General features: G+C 40.8%; 1 protein-coding gene across 2 annotated transcripts in view; it reads left to right on the top strand.

Moving 5' to 3' along the window:
- The first annotated feature begins 888 nt into the window (after nucleotides 1-888).
- PRDX3 (peroxiredoxin 3) overlaps nucleotides 889-22,914 on the top strand; it is a 223,465-nt gene continuing 201,439 nt past the window's right edge. Inside the window, exon 1 of one of the 2 annotated variants that reach the window (XM_044055983.1) lies at nucleotides 889-1,077. In XM_044055983.1, the coding sequence (XP_043911918.1) occupies nucleotides 904-1,077 (174 nt within the window). In that variant the 5' untranslated portion in view covers nucleotides 889-903. Of the gene's footprint in view, nucleotides 1,078-2,938; nucleotides 2,972-22,914 lie in introns of those variants that run through there. The other variant, XM_044055984.1, reaches the window with a different exon arrangement.

The raw sequence follows: 22,914 nt of genomic DNA, 5'->3' as shown, positions 1-22,914 counted from the left end.
CCACACAGAGAAGTTTCTTATACTGTTTTTTTTTTTTTTTTAGTATATCTCAAATCCTTACATCTGCTGTACATGAACGGTACCATTTGCAATGTGAAACACTTACTAATGGCTACAAACTAGGAACCTCACAATGAGGTTATTAACTGTTTCTTCATAAGATCCTAGGAGGTTACTAGGCTAATGGGCCATGGCCCTGGGGCCCTTATAAGCCTAGCCTAGAGTTTACCCCAAAAAAAGAACCTCAGTCAGCACCTGTCTCCCCTATCAATGAGAGACACAGGTGGAACCCCTGGGACAGATTTGTGGTTTTCCCATCCACTCATCAAGGTTCCGCTTGAGGAGGGTCAGTGAGATACTCTATTTGACGTGTATGGGAAGTATGTTCCATTGACGGTGCAGCCTCTGGGAGACAAACCTGTCTCCAGCAGGTTTTGTTGATGTTGCATATTAGATTTAGGCCTTTCAAACAGGTAATAAGCGAGGAGTTAGACTTATGGATATGGAGCGTCTCTAGTAGGGCAAGGTCCGAGATTGCCTTGTAGGCAAGATACAAATCACCTCTGAGCAATCTGTAGGATATATGCATAGAGTGATAGTGATTTGAGCCTGTCCGCATAGGACAGGTATTGGAGGCCATGGATTCTCTTTGTGAGGAGTTTCTGTGGCCTTTCCAGTTTGTGCAGATCTTTAGAGAGGTACATGCCAAATGGGGCGTTATGCTCAATTATTGGCCTAATGAGGGAGGAGTACAGAGGTGTAATATCTTCCTTAACCGTACTTATGAATATTTATTTTAATGATTTTAGTATGTTTCAATATTACTCAATATTATTTATCAGGTATATAAGAAAAAAAACATTCATTGTGGAATAGCACAAAACATAATTTTCAAAACTGAAAATGAGGAACGCTCCTTACAACGAGCTACAACTGAAGGGAAAAGCTCGTCAGAATGATATCACGTGCCGGTATTCGAGAATAAGTAGTGCGCCTGTGCCTTTAAGAAAGGGCCAAAGAGCAAAATTTGTATCAGGCAAGATGGCTGCTATCTTTGGGAAGTTATTGCGATCCTCTGTGAGTATTACATTAATATTCTATTGGCGAGAACTAGCTTTTACGTATAGGTGCGTGTATTGTATACCATAAATATGGTCCTTCTAGTATGGCATGAACGGGCTATGAATGTAAATAGTATTCAAAAAATATATGTGGAAAATGTTAAACTGTAATCTGTTAGGGAATTCGTAGTATTAAACGTTTTAATCCATATGTATGGTTTTGAAGTTTTCTTTTGCTTTGGCTACTGTTCTATTGTATTATGATGGCTGCTAATTTGTAGCTGATCAGTAATGCTCATAATATTTATAATTTTGTGCTTTGTAATGTTAGCAGTCCCTGACTATTATAGTTTGGCAAAATGAGCATAAAGTTTGCTGAGCTCAGAACACGTGAATGTGGCTAAGAGCTCAAGCTGGAGATTGAATTGTTGTAGAAGGTCAAGTGCGGTAGTGAGGTTGTTTAATTGAGTGCGTGAAGCATACCTCTAAATTGTCCACATTTTACCTTTATATTTTTGGATTGTTCCTCCAAAACAATGTGGCTTTCTGACAAATCAGTGAGAAGTGAGGTCAATAATGACATTTGCGTTTCAGATTTCATACCGTTCAGAAAATGCATGCTAGTACAAATCCTTTTCTAGGAACTTGTCAAGTTCATAAGAGCAATATTCAAAATCTGTCCCTCCATTATTTTAGGATTTTGTGCTAAAAAGTTGTTACGATGTAAAATGTAACCCTGCGTTGCGACTTGCGAAGCTGTACTTGTCCATCTAATTGAAGGTTGGATACACACGTTTATGGCTTATACAGGTGTGGACATGAGCCTAAATCATTTCAGGGACCCTGATTTTTACACTAGCTCTGTGACCGTCCCTCTCAATTCATCCTAAAACTGGTGACTTTATGACTTTACTACAGAAACTGTATATTAATTCACATTATCTTGTTCTGTTAACATGTCAGGTTAATAGTAGTGATAAGAATGCCCCTGATTACTTATGGATTTGTCCTAATTTAGTTGACCGATATGGCCTAAATTACTATTTAATATTCAGATCTGTTGGTTTGCTAGCCGTCCTAAGATTCGGTTGCGTAATACTAAGGAAATACAGTGTCATATAAAGTCGCCCCACTGGTGAAGCTTAACTCTTTGTGTATGTTTTATCTCTGTCTGAGGTTGCTTGCAGGGTTGTGTCCTTGTCCTTGTGGTACAGAGCTGTATGAACCAGGTGTTAAATAAACGCTGTGTAACGCTTGCAACATCTCTCCATGGTATTTTACGTCACTTGCAGTCTAATACCGTATTGTGTTTTGTGCAAATTCGGGAAACAAAACTGGAATTGGTTCAGATGTATTCACTTAGTATATGTGCTGCATGTCTGCTTTCTGTCTTCCTAGTAGTTCAGTAACGAATCTGCAGAAGCCCAGTACTGATAGCTTAAAGACGCAGTGGATACAGACCCTTCCCTGTGAAGTTCATTATTGCATAGTCGCACCTCTTACTTTAGAATGGGTCCGTGGGATCATGGGGATAATCTCCAGTAACAGTGTTCCTAGCTGTCTGTTTGTGAGGAAGGCAGTTAATCCCATGCGGCGATTCGTGCCAATCCCCGGCCGCCAGACAAAGTAACAAGTTTGTTCACTTTATTGTGCAGTGGTAACCGAGTATTTTCCAAGATTGCCTGCCCTATTTACTTATTAAAATGTGTTTTATTTTAATTGCTGTAAATCTCTGATCCAAATGGACTTTTTAGAGACAGCCCGAGGTTACTCAAGGAAAGAAAACTAATTCGGTAATAAAATCGTCACTCGGAGTCGTACCCGGACCCGTTTTTTGACTGGTGATTTTTGCCTTGCTCACGTCGGACTTTTGAGTGTTTGTCTTGTAAATCATGAAAACTGCCTGCTTGGTAAGATACTAGAATTTCATACCTGGCTTAGCCAATTCACACTGATGAAAAACCTGTTTTACTATATATTTGTTAACATTTGTTGTTGACAGGGAAAGTCCACTGGGTCAGAAACCAATTTATTTAGTGAATGCTGTGGGAGAGAAGCTCCATAAGTTATCGGATGTTGTACAGAACAAACAAAGTGAAAGAGAGATGCATACACTAGCAAAGGGTGGGGAGTAATGGGCGGCGCAGTGGTTAACACTGTCACCTCACAGCAAGAGATTCTCCGGTTCGATTCTCTGCTGGAGTGCCTTCTGTGTGAAGTTTACATATTCTCCCTGCGTTCGTGTGGGTTTCCTCCCACAATCTAAAGACATGCTTCTGGGGCATTTCTCCCCGGGCTTCTGCTGAAAACAGGATCTGTGGAACCTAGTTGGACTTTCCTGGTCAACAAATTTTAAATAAAATGAAAAATAAATAGTTAATACATGATTATTAGACTGTATGGATACATACGTTCAGTCACAAAATAGTAATCCAAATCATTAGTAAATTGCACATTACTAGCCTAGTGAATTAGAACAGTATTTGAAAATACCCCCCCCCCTTTTTTTTCTCCCTGAGATCCCCCACTCCCTGTTATCTTTGCTTTTGTCCAGAATTCATGAGCAAAGAAGTGGGAGACATGATTCAAGCACATTCCAGTGTGTGGCAAAGTTGCTTTAAAAGGGTTTGTATACAAATGTTTTCCAGTTTTTATAGGTGTGTACTAGGCTATAATGGCCTTGGAGCCTACAAACCTAGCCCATAGAAGTGCCCTGGCATCATGCCGCCCAATGTTAGTTCCTAGTGCCTCTATCAAGCAGAGTCACTGAGTGATCCCTGGGGTAAACTTTATATTTTCCATCCACTCTTCAAGATCCCTCTTGAAGAGGGTCAGTGAGGTGCGCTGGTTGATTATGTATGGCATGGGCAGCCTCTGGGTTATGGATCTGTCCCGCCAGCATATTCTGTTGATTGTGGTAATGAGGTTGAGGTGTCTGGAGCGTGTGGTGCAGAGGGATTGGGATTTCTTTAGATGTAGTGTTTCTAACAGAGCTGGGTCATACATGGCTTTGTAAGTCAAGCAGAGATCACCTCTTAGTTCTCAATATGAGATTGAGAATAGCTGGACTTTTTTTTGTTTGTCTGTGTAGGACATGTGTTTAAGGCCTAGGACCCCCTTCGTGAGGTACTTTTGTGGCCTCTCCAGCTGTTGCAGGTGTCTAGTGAGGTACGTGCCAAATGGGGCATTATATTTGATTGGTCTAATAAGGGAAGAGTAAAGACAGACCACCTCTTTTTTTCTTCCTGGCTTCAGAGCCCTTGATAATGATGTGCCACATAGAGGACTTTCTGACCACCGTGGCAATGTGGTGGTCGAAGGAGAGGTTGCTGTCAACATGTGTCCCCAGATCTCTTAAAAAGCCTTCAATGGGCTCCCATCAATGTGGTAATTAGTGGGAACTGAGTTTTTCCCGTAGGGGATGATGCATTTTTAGGCCTTAAGCTTAAGGCCATGGTTTTGACACCAGTCATTGGTCTCAGTGAGACCTTTCTGTTGTAGGCTGTATCACTTGGGGAGTTAATAATGGCTCCCAGCTTGCACTAGTCTGTGAACTTGGTCAGCCAGAGTCCCTCTATGTTGGCCTGGACTTCTGGGAAGTAGATGCCAAACAGGAGAGGACCCAGGACCGATCCCTGTGGGACTTCACTTGTGATAACTTGGAGTCTGCTACTTTCACGCTGCGGGTTTTGTGAGCCAGTGTGCAACCCACTTAATGATATAGGGGTTGATGCCTAGTTTGGTGAGTTTATCAGTAATTCCTGAGTGAGGGATGGTATCAAAGGCTTGGCCAAATCGAAGTGGGCTGTATGAACTGCCTTACCCTTATCCACAGCTCTGGTGACTGACTCTAAGTCAGCCAGGTTGAGCAGGCATGCTCTACCTTTCACAAGACCAAACTGCATGGGATCTAGAGTTTGGAGATGTATCCTTGTTAATTGGGTCCATGATAATGCACTCCATAGCCTTGCATATCGGACTCGTCATGTTAATGGGGCGACAATTCCCAGGGAATGTAGTTTCTCCCCTTTATGGAGAGGAATAATTGTAGCAGTGTGCCATTCGGTAGGGACAAAGCCTGAGGTGAGACTGTGAGTGAATAGGGCACACAGATGTGGTGCCAGTTCACTTTGTAGTTCATGTAGAACATAGCTACGGATATTGTTGGGTCTCATAAGTAGGTACTAGGCTATCGGCCCGAGGGCCTACGTAAGCCTAGCCAACAAGGTTCCCTGCTTACACCACCCAAGAAAGTTATTTTCCTGTGCCACTGTCAAGCCGAGACACAGAAGTGATCCCGGGGTGTATTTCCTATATACAACATAGAGAGACTCTGGCTGACCAATAGATTTCTCTTGAGTGCTAATGAAGAACTTTACTTGACATAGATGGGTGGCCTGTTCCAGAGTATTTGAAGTGTCTGGGGCAGGAATCTATCCCTCCAGCATGTCCTGTTTATTGTGGTGACAAGGTTTAGGTCCCTAGAGCGTGTAGCTTGGAGTGATTGGGATTTCTTTAGGTGTAGCTTGTCCAACAGCTCTGGGTTTGACATAGCTTTATATGTTGGGCAGAGATCACCTCTGAGTAGGCGATATGCTACAGAGTAAAGCTGGAGTTTTTTTGAGACTGTCAGTGTAGGGCATTTGTTTGAGGCCAGTAATCCTCCTTGTGAGGTACTTCTGTGGCCTTTTCAGCTGCTGCAGATGTCTTGTGAGGTTCATTCCAAAAGGGGCATCTTACTCTCTAATGGGTCTGAGTGTCGAGTAGAGAGGAACAATGGCCACTTTTTTCCTGGATGAGAACCCTTTTTTATGATGAGGTGTGCTACGTAGAAGGACTTCCTGACTACTGTGGCGATGTGACTATCAAAGGAGAGACTACTGTCCACCTGGGTCCCAAGGTCTCTTATCACACATTTAGTGTTAAGTAGATTGCTGCCTATGTGGTAATTCATGGGTACAGAGTTTTTACCAAAGGGGATAACATTGCCCTTTTTGGCATTGAGCTTGAGGCCATGGCTCTGACACCAGGCATCTGTCTCTGTGAGGTCCTTCTGTAGGATGTCTACATCATTTAGGGACTTGACTATGGCTCCTAGTTTGCAGTCATCTGAACTTCGTTAGCCAGAGGCCTTCTGTGTTAGCCTGTACTTCAAAGAAGTAGATACCAAACAGGAGAGGTCCCAGGACGGAACCCTGTGGTACTCCACTTGCCACTGCTTTGAGGTCAGATTTGGAGTCTGCAACTTTTACAGTATGGGTTCGGTCAGTGAACCAGTTGGCAACACATCTTGTGATGTAGGGATTTATACCTAGTTTAGTGAATTTAGCTATAATTCCAGAATGGGGGATGGTGTTGAAAGCCTTGGCAAGGTCAAGATAGGCTGTGTGAACCACCTTACCCTCATCTATGGCTTTGGTGACTGCAAAGAAGTCGATCAGGTTCAGGAGGCATGATCTGCCTTTCATGGAAGCTGTATTCTTGGCCTTGGACAATGCAGCTTTAACCTGTGCTGCAATAATGCTGGGTGCCTGGCATTCTTCTGGTATTGTGATTGGCCCTTTAGAGGGGTGAAGTTGGCACTGAATCTGTTGGCCAGTATATTGGCTCAGTATAGGTGGTGCCATTGTGCAGTAACTCAGAGCAAATCTGACTATTGCCGTGTGGAGATTCTTCATATAACTGTAGAAGGCTTTGTGGTTGGTTGTAGTGTCTGCTGCAATTCTGCTTTCATAGCTCGCTTTAGAGGTTTTGATGAGGGATCTCAACTTTTGTTGAGGCTAATAAGGGAGTTTTTTCAGTCTTGGGACTTTTACCTTTTTCTGCAACAGTTTCTTCCTTCTGTTTATTAATGGTGAGGGGCCACCAGATTGGCTATCTTTTTTTGGAGGAGAGTATCTTGGTTCTTTTGGGTATGGATAGTTCCATGCATTTATGTAAGTGTTCATACAGTGCATTGGTGTATGCTTTGGCAGTCCTGCATCTATTTTCAATTGGCATGGGTGCCGTGAAGTTAGCCACCTCCTGTTTTTTAGGAGCCCAAAGTCAGCTTTGGAGAAGTTTTTCATACTGGTTACCTTTGCAGGGGTGGAGATTATGGGAGCGATGTGGATTTCATGGTGATTAGTTTGTCGGATCTAACCAGGGAGGAATTGGTGTAGAGCAATGGTTGCCCATGTTAGTAATAACTAGGTCAAGGATGTTGCTTCCTCTCGTGGGGTTAAGAATGAGCTGGTCCAGGGCATTGGAATTGATGAATTCCAGGAAGCGTTGGGCCAGCGTATTGGTGCATGAGTAGTTTTCCCAGTTGATTGAGGGGGAGATGAAGTCACCTTGTATGAGAGTATTGTGTTGGACCCTAATAGTTTCTAGGGTGCTTAGGAACCTAGAGCGAGAGTCTTGGGACATGGTTGGGGAAATACAGCAGGCTACAACCTGAGTTGCCATCTTACCCAGTGTTAAGTTGTACCTGAAGTATCTCAGATGCATTATGCTGGTCTACTAGTCTGGAGGTGTGCATATCCTTTATGAATATGGAGACACCACTGTCTTTGGAACTTAGGCCCATGTTCTGGGGCCAAGAAAGTGTAGAATGAGTTATCTACCATTTCAAAAGTTGACCAAAAATATGATAACACTTGGGGCCAATATTTGGCACCTAAAATTATTTAAAGCTTAAAGACATCACACCACGAGGTTTACGAGTCAGGATTCAACCCCTGGTGGGACAGATGATCAACTCTCTCAGGATTGGGCCTTAGCACAACCCAAAGTATCCATGCTTTTTGTAGACATCCTAATTGCATATTATGAAAGGATGATTGATAAATGCATAGGGGAAGTTACTATTAGTTGTGAACAGGCCAAAATTTATGAGACTGAAAACTTTTTCAGTGGCTATTTAAGTAACTTGGCTAAAGATCTATCTATATTGGAGGAACCGCTAGTTAAGAAGAAAACCCAAAAATTCCAAAGAGACATTGTAGATTATGAAAAGGGGAAACCCATTGTTACTCAAAAAAAGTGTACGATTTTCAGATTCTGGTTTCAAAACAACCAGTTGAAGGAAGAGAACCCATATCAATACTTAGAAAATCAGCACAGACGTATAGTGGCACTTCTGAGGAGGATTCATCCTCTGCCACTGATCTAGATTCCCTTTCTACCCAAGAATCTCCGGTGGCTAAAAGGAAACCTCATGTAGACCCTTTAGGCATAAAAAACGTAAAGGGGGGGGGGGGTAGGAAGCATAGAAAAAACACACAGTATTCACCAATTCTTGTACATAACATCTCATCACCAATTGTGTGATGTTCATATTAAACTATTAAATAAGGGTCTCAATTTTGTGCCGACTTTTGTGGTACCTGAACATACACACACTGGTCAATAAACTTAATGATTTTTGTAGACTACTTAATTTGAAAATATTTTTTTCAGATGCACACAATACTCGAGGATCTACTGGTATCCATTTTGGAAAATCTAATTTTGAGCCCTCCATGGACAAGCATGTTGCAATTTTCAGGGAGTGTGTGTTAAAAGAACTTCATTTTTCTCAGGAACACCAGCCGGTTAGATACAGTTTGTGTAAAGCAGAGCAAGAAGCATTACAGGACCTTAGTAATAATCATGACCTAGTTATTTTGTCAGCAGATAAGGGAGGTGGCATTGTGGTTATGGATTGGAATATGTACCAGGCGGAGGCTGAAAAACAACTATCTGATCCTCGCTTCTATATACACATGGTAGTTGATCCACCTCCGAATTTCAAAAAAGAAATTGATTCCTTCCTAGACCTAGCAGTAGAGGAAGGCATAATTAGTCAGAAAACTTGTAGACAACTGAAGGTTTCAGATCCCTGTGCCCCATTATTTATACCTACTACTAAAGGTACATAAACATCCCACTAACCCTCCAGGACGGACAATAGTATCTGGCGGGGGATCATTAACTGAACCTTTTATCTGCCTTCCTTACAGAACATTTGCAACCTCTTGTCTATGGTTAGGTCTAGGTTGAAGGGCACTACACAATTTCTTATTATTCACGACACAACTGGAATCGGCTTGGTATGTATGTACACTAGATGTAACCTCCCCGTACAATAGTATACCACACTGGGCAGGTCTACAGGCTATTCAGTTCTGGCTTGATAAATCACAACTATATCCTCCTGGGTTCAACACACTCCTTATATGTTTAACTGAACATGTGTTGTCAAAAAATTTTTTTTTTTATTTTCATGGGAAATCATACTGGCAGGTTCATGGTACGACTGTGGGAGCATCTTTTGCTCCCATTTATGCCGACCTGTTTATGGGTTTTTTGGAGGAACAGTTGATATGATGACAATCATTTTTGGACCAGCTTGATATTTGGAGACTATATTTGTACGATTGTTGGATGGTGTGGCAGGGGGAATCGGCAAAATGTGCATGAATTTATACAATACCTTAATGACAAGTGGGGTATTCAGTTTACATTGCACATTGAATATCAACAAATAACATTTTTGGATGTCATCATAATTAGGCAGGAGGACCATGCACTGGAATCACAAGTATACAGAACATTTCCAGAATATAACACCTTGTTACATGCCTCCAGCTAGCATCCTTGCCACATCATCAACCATATTCCTAAGTGTCAATATCTACGTATTAAACGTATTTGTTCCTCCGAACAAACTCTCAGAGCCTGCCAGGATGATTTAACTCATAGGCTACTTACCAGAGGGGTATCATCAGCATCCTATTATTTGAACATTACATCAGGTTGATCGAATAGACAGGTGCCAATTGTTAAAATATAAGGACAGAACTATTCGGGCTGAAAATAATATTTCACAACCAGTTAGGCTAGTCACTACTTTTGGGACCAATACCAACAGATTTAAAAGCATTCTAAATAACCATTGGGATATTTTGTTAGCCCAAAACAAATTGAGTGAATTGCTGAACCCCAGATGTCTATTTTCATATCGTAGAGGTAGAACTATAAACTCTTATTTAACTCATTATAAACATTATAGTCCACCTATTGGCCAACAAAGAACCCTATTTGGAGATATTATCAGGATGTGCTTGTAGTGCTTGCACACATGTATCTCATACCAAGGAATTTACTAGCTGTAACACATCCAAAATTTATGAAATAAGATGTTTTGGAAACTGCAGCAGTGATTGGATTGTTTATTTGGCCACTTGTTTCTGTTCTTCATTTTGTTAGACAAACATCCAGACCTTTCAGACATAAAATCAGTGAACGTTTAAGTGAAATAAGAAATAAAAGGGTTTCTAATGCCCTTTACAAACATACTCTTAACACACAAAACTGCTAAATGTACCTTTACCATAATAGATAAAATTCATATGAACAAGTTATGCAAAGCTTCATGGCACAATTTACTAAATCAAAAAGAATCTGCTTGGATTATTAGGTTAGGTGCTTTATTTAAACCAGGCTTGAGTTAAGTTAGTTCTGGTTTGAATTAATTGATGGATTATTTCAATAAAGTGAAACTGGTTTGCTTTTATTGTATTCATGGGATTTGCCGCATTAAATTTCTAAAAAATTTTTTTCACCTTTTCCTTGTGCTGGATATTTTTTGGACTTGATAGTAGAATGAGTTATAGCCTGGTACCGCAGGGTTGCTTTTTGCTGCTTTAACCCACATCTCCATTGCAGCGCAAATGTCGTCCTCCATTTTGAGGAGTGCTTCGAGCGAATGCATCTTGAGATTTAGACTTCTAGCATTGAACAGCATGACCCTCGGATTGCATTATTTATAGCTGTTACGGTGGTAATTTGGTCTTTGGAACACTGCCTAAAAAAGGCACTATAGGGGTGGCAAGAGCCTTGGCCATTACCTGGAAACCCACGGGTGACAGATGCAGGCCATCTCTGGCAAAGCATCAAGGTCTGTCAGTCATGTCATCCCAAGCAGACATATACTGGATCCCCTTAGAGTGACACCAGAAAGTTAGCCAGTTGTTGAAGTCAGTCATTTTCTGCTTGTATTGCGGTATCATTCTGGGTGACAGTAGGATGCTGCTCAGCGCTAGGGTCATACCTGCCTGGGCACATCATTTAGGTATCTGTATAAAGAATTTAATAAGTGGTACGACAGGTAACACACTTGACTTTGGTGTTAATGGTTAAGGGTTCTATTCCTACACCCGGTAGATGTATTGTTGATACTGCACTGCAGTATGGGAAGGGGGATGCTGCACTCGAGTGTGTAGACCTTCAGATGAGACATTAAGCCATGGTCATATCTGCTTGAGTCTGTGCCACTTCAGATGGACATAAGATTCCCACAGCACCAATAGAAAAGAGCGGAGTAAGTACCATTCCTTCACTTGCGATGGGATATTGCACTAGTGCTGGCCAGACAGTGGCAGAATTAAAAAAAAAAAAACAGATTTTCTTCTGTTATAAATGTATTAGAACTGTATGTCATGTGTATATCAAAGTACTTTGTACAGATGTGTGTGTTAAGCAATGTGTCCACAGTGTTCCCTAGTGGAAGACAACAGAAATGTACATGCACTGTTATATCTGTTTAAATGTATGTTAACAGAAGAAATTGGAGGGTTAACCTTAGTCCCGCAAGCTTTAGAAAAAAATCTGAAATTATTTTATAGGGTAGGCTATAAAGATGTTTCAGTGCAGCTACAGATAGTCTATTAAGAAGCTTTCTGTGTTGTCTTTGGGGTGAGCTAACTGCTACTTTGGAAGCATGAAGGAATGCAGTTTTGGTTTCCAGCATCTGCCAAGGATCTGAACAAAAGCCCTTGTTTGGGTATTTTTTACAGGTAGATGCGAAGTACTGCAAGCTGCCAGCAGTGGGGGTTTGCATGAGAACTAAAGTCAGATGACCAGAAATGATCTCCTTCTGCAAGCTATCCCAGCAGTAATATTTTGGATATTATTTTGTGAAGTCTTAGTGAGACAGAGCATTCTGTCTTGGACCCGACAAGAAGAAGAATTCACCACATCTGCCTTCTCGGCGCAGTACCTCTTGGATACAGTCAGGAATATAGTGAAGCTTTGTTTAGATTTTTTCTTTATTTCTGTGAGCCTGTACTGCAGTATTTTAAATATTTATTGTGGTTTTGAACTCTGATGCCACTCTGAGTATATATATTTAATATTGTCTTGTTCAATTTATTATGAAATATATTTAAACCTTTTGTTGTGGCTGATCTGTGGGCCACTCCTAATACCTCTAGCTTGCAACCATTTGTGTTCTTATTACACAATAAGATTGGACACCCTTTGTTAAGGGCTTTAAAATAGCTGGAAGGAGTGACTGGTGGCAGTGGTAACTACCTTGTAGTCGGGACGGAAAGGGGCATAGCTAGTAAACTTTTGTGTGTGTGTAAAAATCAAACCTCGAGTGTGTGTCATCTACTTGGGCAGGGGCACAAAGCAGTTGTTGGACAGAGTATGCTGGAGGTCTTGGCTTGGTCACTCACCAGAGATCTTCAACTGTATAGCTGTGCCAGTGGGGAGACTTTTTTTGGGGGATCTGGAGGAAGAGGGAGAAACCAGCCCCAGTCTGACTGTGGTGTCTGGTCTCTGTGCTCTAAAGGGGAAACTGCACTTGATGCTGAGAGCTCCATCTGGAAGTTGTGTGTACCTTATCCTCCCAGTGAATGTTCCCCCACAGGTGCCAGTGGTGAGGCTTGATGCTCCTCGAGTACTGGTCTAGTGGAGGATCGTCACAAAACACTTGGCACTTTTTTTTCTGTAACTAGTAGTACAGTTAGCAGATATTTTTAAAAATTGTATAACTGTTCTTGGAATATTTTGTAATCCTTAGGAGTTTTTCTCCCTGGTCTGCCACTGAAAATGTGCTTGTACCCATTTGGTCTTTCTTGGTAATCAAATGTTCATAAATTAAAATGAAACTCCATGCAGTACAAAGAATTGAGACCAGATTATAACATTGTGTTCTTGACTTGGATGCCAAGATTTCGCCCAATGTGTCATTCATATCTATAACACACAAGCATTTTATGATCTGTGACCTGATTAAAGTTTTTGAGTACTTGTATATTTATTTGGTGACACTGTGTGCCACTCCTAATACCCTCTAGCTTGGTTAAACAACCATTTGTGTTAACATTACACAGTAAGATTGGACACCCTTTGTTAAGGGCTTTAAAATAGCTGGAAGGAGTGACTGATGGCAGTGGTAACTAGGTACTAAACCTGACTGATCAACTAGCTCTTCTAACTTGGCCTCCTCTTCTCAGTAATAGAGTTCCTTTTCTTAATAACAACTTACCTTGCCCTTCTATACTATTACTTAAATCTTCAGAATCTCATTAAGGAGACTACTTTTACTAATATATTGTATAATTTCAGCTCCTACTTGTATACTAATACATTGTATAATTCAGCTGCTATCATTTTTTTTTTTTTTTTTTTTTATGATGTATTGCAACTACATCTTTGTATTGTACAAATTGTGTCTGTATATTTTGCACTATGTTATGAATGAATTGACCTCTTTGATAATTCTCTGTACTGCACCTGCAATGTTCATTGTATACATACATTTTTGTTTATGTGATTTTTGTTTGTTTCCTCGGAGATTATCTCCCCGGGCCTCTACTGAAAATGGACATATATCCAGTTAGACTAGCCCGGTCAACAAATGTAAAATAAATAAATCCTAATCCTCTATAATGGATGCAAATGGACTTGACAAGGGTGATTGACGATCATCTTAGTAGTTGAGTGGGAGTGGTGTAACGTAAATTACCCTTTGTCTATGTAGGTGACATGGTAAGTTTAGCTGTGTTAGAGGTAACTTTATTTACAAAGAGGGTTAACAGAATTGGGAGAAAAAGAACTAGCCTTGTGGAATGTCTTTTGTTTAAAGAGGCAGTGGCGGATGAGAAGGATCCAACTTGTACTCTGGGACAGTCTGTCATAAGAGAAGGTTGTGACTGGTATTTTTAGCTAGCCAGCAATGGAGAGAATGGTCTGCTAGGTCAAATGCTTTAAAGTAGAAATAATTGCCCTGGTAAAGAGATCTTTATTCATACTGTACTGTGTGTGTAAGGCATTCTTGGGGCACCTGCCTGACAAAAATCTCATGTCTGGAAAGCATATCTTTGCTTTAAGATATTCAGTGACCTATAAGTTCATAGGTAGGTACTAGGCTATTGGCCCTAATGCCTATATAAACCTAGCCAAAAAGGTACCCTGGCTTTCTCCACCCAAGAAAATGATTTTCCTGTGCCCCTTTCGAGCAGAGTCACAGAGGTGATCCCTGGGGAGAATTTCTCATTTCCCATCCAGTCGTCAAGATTTTTCTTGAGTGCTAATGAGAAGCTTTGTTTGTTATAGGTAGGTTGTTCCAGAGTATGGGAAGTCTCTGGGACAGGAGTCTATCCCTCCCGCATGTTCTGTCTTATTGTGGTGACAAGGTTGAGGACTCTTAGAGCGTGTAGCTTGGAGGGATTGGGATCTCTAAGTGGAGCATGTCCAACAGCACTGGGTTTGACATAGCTTTGTATGTTAGGCAGAGATCGCCTCCGAGTAGGCAATATGAGACTGAGTAAAGCTGGTGTTTTGAGACTGTGTGTAGGGCATCTGTTTGAGGCCGGTAATCTTCTTTGTGCGGTATTTCTGCAGCCTTTCCAGTTGTCGCAGATGTCCTGTGAGGTACATACCAAAAGGGGCGTTTTACTCTTGTATTGGGTCTGAGTGAGGAGTAGAGGGGAACAATTACTTCCTCTCTTGGATGAGTAACATTATGTGATGAGGTGTGCCCACATAGGATTTCCCGACTACAGTGGTGATATGAATGTCAAAGGAGAGACTACTGTCCACCTGTGCCCCAAGGTCTCTTATCACACTTTCGTTAAGTAGACTACTACCTATGTGGTAGCTCAGGGTACAGAGTTTTTACCAAAAGGAATGACAGTGCACTTTTTGGCATTGAGCTTGAGGCCATGGCTTTGATACCAGGCATCTGTCTCGGTGAGGCCCTTTTGTAGGATGTCCACATCGTTAGGCGCTTAGATTATGGCTCCTAGTTTACAGTCATCTGCGAACTTCATTGGCCAAAGACCTTCTGTGTTTGGTAGATACCAAACAGGAGAGGACCCAGGACTGAACCCTTTGGTACTCCACTTGTCACTGGTCTGAAGTCGGATTTGGACTCTGCTACTTTCGCAGTGTGTTCCGTCAGTGAGCCAGTTGGCAACCCATCTTGTGACACAGGGATTTATACCTAGTTATATTCCATAATATAATTTTTTTTTTTTTTTACATGTTAGGTTTGGTCAGTACTTTGGCTCAGGGCAGGGGGTAGACAGTAGCAAGGAGTTTATATATTTTATTTTGGGAGAGCATACCAAGTTGCCAGTTGGGGTGGTCTCATTTGTAGTAGTATTATGACTTATGGCAGATGTCATGATGGCCATTTTGGTTAGTAGCAAAAGAAAAATGCACCTACTCTCTGCAACCACTTCCCAGGTTTCAAATGCTTCAACACCAGATCCTGGAGGTGGAAACCTCCAGTTTTTAGTCAGGATCTGGTGTTGAAGCATTTGAAACCTGGGAAGTGGTTGCAGAGAGTGGGTGCATTTTTCTTTAATCAAGGATTTGGGTTATTTCCCTCTCTCTCGGGTATATGTAGCTAAAAAGCTGTGAAGTATCCCAACTTTTTGCTGCCTGTGTTCAGTAGGGTCAATTTAAGGCAGATGTGTTTTAAATGGTGATTATTCAAGTGGAGGACCTGAGGTTGATTCAGTATCTTAATTTAAAAAAAAAAAAGAGAGAGAAACGGAGCAAAATTGAAAAAAAGTTGGTAAGTTGATTTGTACTCTATTTTCATTGCTGTTTTTTGAGATATAGTAAGTCTGTTTTGTGATTGGGTATAAGAATGAACATAAAGTACATAGATGTTTTTCTTATAGTGGGGGCGAAATGGTTCAAAAGTAGTGCATTACCTCTATAGTGTTTAGTGTCCTGAGTTAAATTGGCTAGTAAAGGTCTTGTTACCCTTGGCTACATTAAAGTAGGGACTGTCCTGGTTTCTGTGTTGCCTGAATAAATGAGTGGTAGTAATTTGGTTATATTGTCATTCTGGCTGAATTTATTATTATTTTTTTTTTAATACAACTTGAAACAGCATTTCTTTCGTGTGTGTGTGTGTGTGTGTGTGTGTGTGTGTGTGTGTGTGTGTGTGTGTGTGTGTGTGTGTGTGTGTGTGTGTGTGTGTGCGTGCACTGGCTGTGGTAAGTAATAGGGTACAGGAGCCCAGTTAACTGAACAGGTAGTGTAAAGGGTGGCATGCAGAAAGTTTAAAAGTATAGATGGGGGAGGGTTGAGGATGTTGGCTGCATGTGAGTGCTACCGGACTCTCTCAGATGCGAGTAGCAATTGGTATGTGCTTGAACAGTCTGAGGTATGTTTTGCAGTTAAGGTTAAGCTATACAATATTTAAGCAATAACCCATGCCTGGGTTTGGGTAATGCTGGATTTACCCATGGTTGGTGTGGTTTGGTCACGCGGGCGAAGCCAGAGTGGCCAAACAGACAACCTGTGGGTAAAACTAGCGTTACCCGCACCCAGAAGTGGGTGGTTATTGTTATACAATGACATTACTTAAGGAAAAAAAAATACTTGCTTTTCTTAAATAATGGCATTTTATAATGCCTCCGTGCTGCCCTTCCGCAGCTGTCCCGTATTCTGCGGCAGTTCTGATGTACTGTGTATGCTTACGCAGTACATCAGAGCTGTGTGTGGAAGCCACGGAGAAAGGAAGATCTCAGTTGCTTTTTTAAGTTGTCTCGCTACTTTAGAGTTCGAGATAGCTTTAAAAAAAAAAAAAAAGCAACAATCCTCTTCCTTTCTCCGTAGCTTATTTGAACGCTGTCTCGCTATGTTAAACCCGTTTAACATAGCAAGATTACAGCACCGGAGCTCTTCCATTCTCTGCTTTTATATACTAATGGGAAAAAGTCCAGGCGACCAGACGTTTTTCCATTAGTGTAAGTCTGATTGGTCAGCGTGCCCGTTGTAAATCAGTGTGCACGTTTTGGAATATTGATGGGGGGGGGGGTCATTGTATAATTATTGTTTATAGGTGTGGTTGACTAAAGCAAATTAGTTAATCAAATAACTGACATCTGAAGTCGGCCAGCTACCCTCCCCTGAAATATGATGCCTTCAGTTTGCTTATTAGTTAAACAGCCAGTCGGAAAGATGGGGCTTAAAATGTAGCTGCTGCCCACATGCAGAGAACGGGCAGAAGTTAGTGGTTTTCCTCCACATTCTTTTCCATTGACAAGAGAAGGACAGGTTAAGAACTTAAAGACTGCCTTTATCACTGTATACTCTTTGGATAGTGAATCCCTTTAAAAGTATTTAACTGGCTTTTACTATTGGGAGAAAAGACGCTCAAAGTGTGGGGGGTGTGGAGCCGACTTTAGTATTGAGAAAAGGCATTTAACTTCAAAAACACCTTTGAAAACTTGTACATATTTACAGACATGAGCTTTCTTAACAAAAGACTGTTGTGGTTAAAGGGAAATTAATTGTAAAACTGTGGGGGTTTTATATGTTGCACTAAAATGTTCAGCTTTTACGTGGGTAAAATGGAATGCAAGCTTAAAGATAGAATTTACGAAAATGCATATGAAATTAGGCAAAATAAAATGACTAATGCTTTGTGCAAAAGTACTGGCGAATACCCAGAACATGAGTTTAAATTTGCTGTATTGGAAAAAGTAGCAAAAAATCAGAGGGTTGGACCATGATCCTTACATTTGGTAAAAAAGGGAACTATACTGGCAATTAAAAAAAAAAAAAAAAGCGAACTCTGATTCATCGATCCTAGTTCAGCAAATGCTGGATACTCGAACAGCCCCCCCCAGGGAAAATCTCTTTTCACACACAAACTAAAAACAGTATTTAAATATACCAACTCTGAGATTGCACCACAGTGGAGGAAATGACAAACTCTTGAAACCGGCCCAGCGAAAAATTGCTTTTCTGGATGTTCTGCATTTTCAGCATTCGCTGAAATAGGGTCGATGAATCGGTGCTTGCTGATTCAATATAGACCCCATCAGTCACTTGTCTATTAAAACTGAAGGTAACACTAGATAAAATAAGAGCTTGTATAATTAATATTTTGGACACTTGACTAAGCAAGTTTCTTTAGTTAAAAGACACAGGTTGAATGTGTGATTTCATGGTTTAAAGTTTGCCTTAATTCATTTTAAGGCTCTTTAAATTTTGTGAACTAATTTAATTAACAGTGTGTGTTTTTTTTTGTTTGTTTGTTTGTTTGTTTTTTTTTTTTTTTTTTTTTATTAGGGGGGTACTTTGCTCCTACAAATTTAGAATGGAGTGGCCAGTGAAGAAGACCTTGCAGAGGGGCTTACTAAACATCTGCATTTTGGAAAAAAGTGGATCTGCCCCATCTGATGGTTTCTTAACTGTGTAGTCTTAGACTCACTAATGTGGCCGTTTTCCTAAAAGTAATTGGCTTACTCATGCTATGCTTGACAACGTAGAAACAGTAAAATTAATAGAATTTATATATATGAAACTGTTATGCAACATCTACATGTGGACTAATATTTGAAAACCTTAGAAGGAAGGAGAGTGTGTAATGGTGCCTTGCAGGGTAATTTCCTTAAGACTGCAGAGTGCACAGATCTAGAAGTTTGTTAGAAAATGCTGGCTAGCACAGAACTGTTTTCTTTTTCAGAGGCCTTTCAGTGCTGGTGTCCTTGTCTGCACTCTTGAACTGCTTTGAGTGTCCACATGATCAGATTATGTTCACATTGCATTTTGCAGAGTGCTAGGACTAGGACACAGGTTCTCTTTCTAGAGACGCACTTCGTGGCTGTCTCTTTTCAAGGAAGTTTCATGTTGCATTGCAGTAGTAATTCTTGCTGAAAGTGGAGACTCACTTCGTGGCTGTCTTTTTTTCAAGGAAGTTTCATGTTGCATTGCAGTAGTAATTCTTGCTGAAAGTGGAACTACACTTTCAGCAAGAATTACTACTGCAATGCAACATGAAACTTCCTTGAAAAAAGACAGCCACGAAGTGCGTCTCTCTAGAAAGAGAACCTGTGTCCTAGTCCTAGCACTCTGCAAAATGTAATGTGAACATAATCTGATCGTGGACACTCAAAGCAGTTCGAGTGCAGACAAGGACACCAGCACTGAAAGGCCTCTGAAAAAGAAAACAGTTCTGTGCTAGCCAGCATATATATGTCAAACTGCCACTGCAACAGCCCTGACTCCTTCAAGCAGGCTATTGCACTGGCTCTTTTGTGTAGGTAGTTTTACACAAGTCAAACATCGTTCAAAATGGAGTAAGTATAGAGAACTTGTGGCCAGGGCATGGATTTACTTCTGTACGTTTTAACTTTCTTGTTGCAGCACAGAGCAGCATTCTTAAGTATTATCGCAACCAGATTTTTGCGGTTGCAGTAATATGCTTGTTGGCACAAAAATGGATTGTGGGACTAAATTAAGGTTGAATTTGATGTTTTCTATGGATACAACCTATTTTTTTTTTCACAAATTCATAAGCAAAAGTAACGTGGAAATGGGAATCCTGTTTGTGTACTTCAAAACTGCTTACACTGCTGTCATTCTGCTGGAAATGAAACGAGAACACCTGGGAAATGTTTGGTTGAACTGCTGCTGTACTGCAAGAAGGATTATTCCAAAGTTGACCACATTTTTTTTTTTCCGGAGAATAAGATATCAAGAGCAGCAAATTTGGGGGGTAAATCATTGGCTTTGTTTTACAAACATCTGAAAAGAATTTCAGTTAGAGAAGAACAAATAGATAAAGTACTTGTACAACAGAGGCTAAACGTAATATTACATGTGCTGTTAGGTGCAAGACAAACATGTATGGAGTATCTGACAGTACCGGATGATTTTTTAGTTTTCAGATGGATAGCAGTTACTGTGTTTTCTGGATGGTTTGGATAGCGTACTTGTGGATGTTTTGAGCAGCATATTTGTGGATGTTTTCTGGATGTTTCGGACAGCATACTTGCGGATGTTTTAGGGCCGCATACTTGTGGATTGTTCAGTCGCGGGTGTCTCATGAGTGACATGATGTCTGGAAACGGCATAACTTCAAAACAGTCCTTTTTTAAACTGTACACTGTTCTTCCTGCCTAAACAATGTCTTTTCATAAAGTTAACATTGCCACTGTAATTCTGCATACATTTCTGGTTACATTCACACACCAGGAAGCAAATGGTATCAGAAAAAATCTGGTTGCGATAATACGCAAGTACCGTATTCTTAAGTATTACGGGTGGTATATTTTGGGGATTAAGATGAGATGGAATGTCTTCCTCTCCTAGGAGGATGGCTGCACCAGTATTTTACCCAAATAGTACATAGCATGACATCTTGACCAAGTGTACACACTAGAATATGAAAGCTTGCTAATGGAATTGGGGAAATTACACAGGAATACATACATGACTTTCTTCTGGGTGATTATGTTATGCAAGTTGTTTGCCGCCAGGCATAATAAAGTTTTGAAGTAAATCATGATAATTTTGTCAGTGAGGTTTTAGCTGACTTGTGTTCTTGAATTTTTTATTGCCATTCAGAGCAGTAAATGTCCCTTATTGCTAAACAAAATCCTACCACCTTGGATTGAGAGCACAACAAGCTCTCAACATTTTCCTACTGTGTGGTTGGAAGAGGGGAACTTAACTGTGTCCTGTCACTTTCAGCAGTCAAAACCTGCTGTCATGTTTGCCCATGTAGGCGCATGTGAAAATAAGTGGTCTGTACAATATCACATTTATTAACAGGGTTAGTCCAACTGAGTTTGCAAACGAACCCATTTTCAGTGGAGACCCGAGGGGGAAAGCCCCAGCAAACAAGTGAAGTGACAATGTACGAATATTAAACAATCGCAATACAAAATAATTATAAGAAAATGTTATTCACTATTTGCATTGGCAGTAAGCAACCCATTTTCAGTGGAGACCCAAGGGGAAAGAGCCCCAGCAAACATAAGCAGCGATAAACATGCAGGACAAACAATATTAAACACTACAAATATGAAATTATAAAGAGAAAAACAAGAAAAATTATGAACATTAAGGGTTGCAGTGATTTTAGTAGTGTATTAAAATTTATTACATATGAGGGAACAAAAACATGATCATTGTTCAAAAGGACAATGTATAGACATAGGAAGTGGGGTTGAGAAAACAAGAGGGGGCTATAGTAGTAGAGCTGAGGGTTTAGAAGAGGAGTTTAAGCAGAAGCTTCTAACAAAGAAAAAGTTAGGAGATGCAACAGGTTATACAGTGGGAGAGACTAAGGCTACTTGTGGTCAATGCAATGGCATAATTTCTAGCTTAGTAGGTGGGATTTAAGCTCCTTTTTAAAACTGGGTAAGGAAAGGTTGGCTCTAATATGGAGAGGGAGTTTGTTCCAATTTAGTGAGACAGAGTGTTTGTAAAGTAGTTTGCCAATATTCCTTTTGGGTTTATAAACTGAGAAGATGCTGATCAGCACTCAGAGTAGGGAGTAACATGGGAGGAGAGAGCAGGGCAGGCAGAGGGGTTGTTGAGTATGGAAAAGGTAGTGCAGAGTTGTGATTGTAGGAGAAGGTGCGGAAATTCCAGCCACTGAAGTTTGTCTAGTGAGAGAGAGTGATGTGAAGAGTGGTTAATTTAGAATAAATCTGGCAATTTTGTTGTATGTTTGTTCCAGTTTCTGCGTCGAGGTAGTTTGGATATTGGTAAGGATGGGGGAAGCATGTAGAAGACTGGGTAAGAGAAATGCCTGCGCAAGTGCATTTAGTGGCAGTAGTGATCAATTTTTGTTCCTATAAAGTAGTCAACGTTTTTGATGTCGTGTTGTATGTGCTAGTCAAATTTTAGTTCAGTTATTACCCCAAGGAGTTTGGTTTGTGAGGCAGGGGCGATAGTGGTGCCATCTAGGGAGGAAAGAGAAAAGTTGGATTTAAGATGAGAGAATGTCTGAGGTAGGAAGAGAAGGAGTTGAGTTTTCTTAGGGTTGAGGATTAGTTGATTGTTTGTTTGAGCCATTTTTCAACAGAGAAAGGAAGTTTTGTGTTGTGTGTAGTTCAGCGATAGTATTTGAGATAAGAGACATCTGCATGAGACTACAGGGTGAATGTAGGTTGTTGGACCGCTCCTTTTCAACATTTTTACCAAGTATGGCGCCTTGGGGTGATCCTGTTTTGAACAGCAAGGAAGGGTAAGAGAGCAAGGAAGGGTAAGAGAGCCTGCTGCCATCTAACAGCTTGTTTCCTGCCAGTAAGGTAGGATTGGAACCAGCCAAGAGTAGGAGAGCGGTTTAAGTCTGAGAGTTTAAGAAGGATGAGATGAGACATGGTGTTAAAGCTTTAGAGAGATCAAGGAATAGACAGGAGACGAGGAGGTTGTTGTCCCTAGCTTCTGCAACCTTTTGAGTAAAGGATAATAAGGCAGTCGAGGTACTGTTTAGGGTGGAAACCGTGTTGCGAGGGGATAAGGAGATTGTGAATGAGGGGGCAGTAGTTGAGTATGTATACATTTTTCAAGGCTCTTGGACAGCGGTGAGAGAATAGCGATTGGCCTATAGTTAGAGGGTCCAACAGAGTTGCCACCTTTGTGCAGAGGAGTGGTATAGAAGAATTTCCATATTTCTGGTACAGTAGATTCCTGAATGGAGCGGTTGATTAAGATGGATACAGGATATGCAATAGTCAGCAGCAATTTTCAGAAATTGAGGGTGGAGTTCCTCAATGGAGGGAGAGCATGGTTTTAGTTTTAAGAAGCAGGGATTAGATGTATTTAGTAGAAACCG

Source organism: Protopterus annectens, chromosome 14.part0 (genome assembly GCF_019279795.1).
Source record: "Protopterus annectens isolate FY-2018-M chromosome 14.part0, PAN1.0, whole genome shotgun sequence".
Taxonomy (NCBI): Eukaryota; Metazoa; Chordata; order Ceratodontiformes; family Protopteridae; genus Protopterus; species Protopterus annectens.
This window is presented reverse-complemented; position numbering and strand designations above follow the sequence as displayed.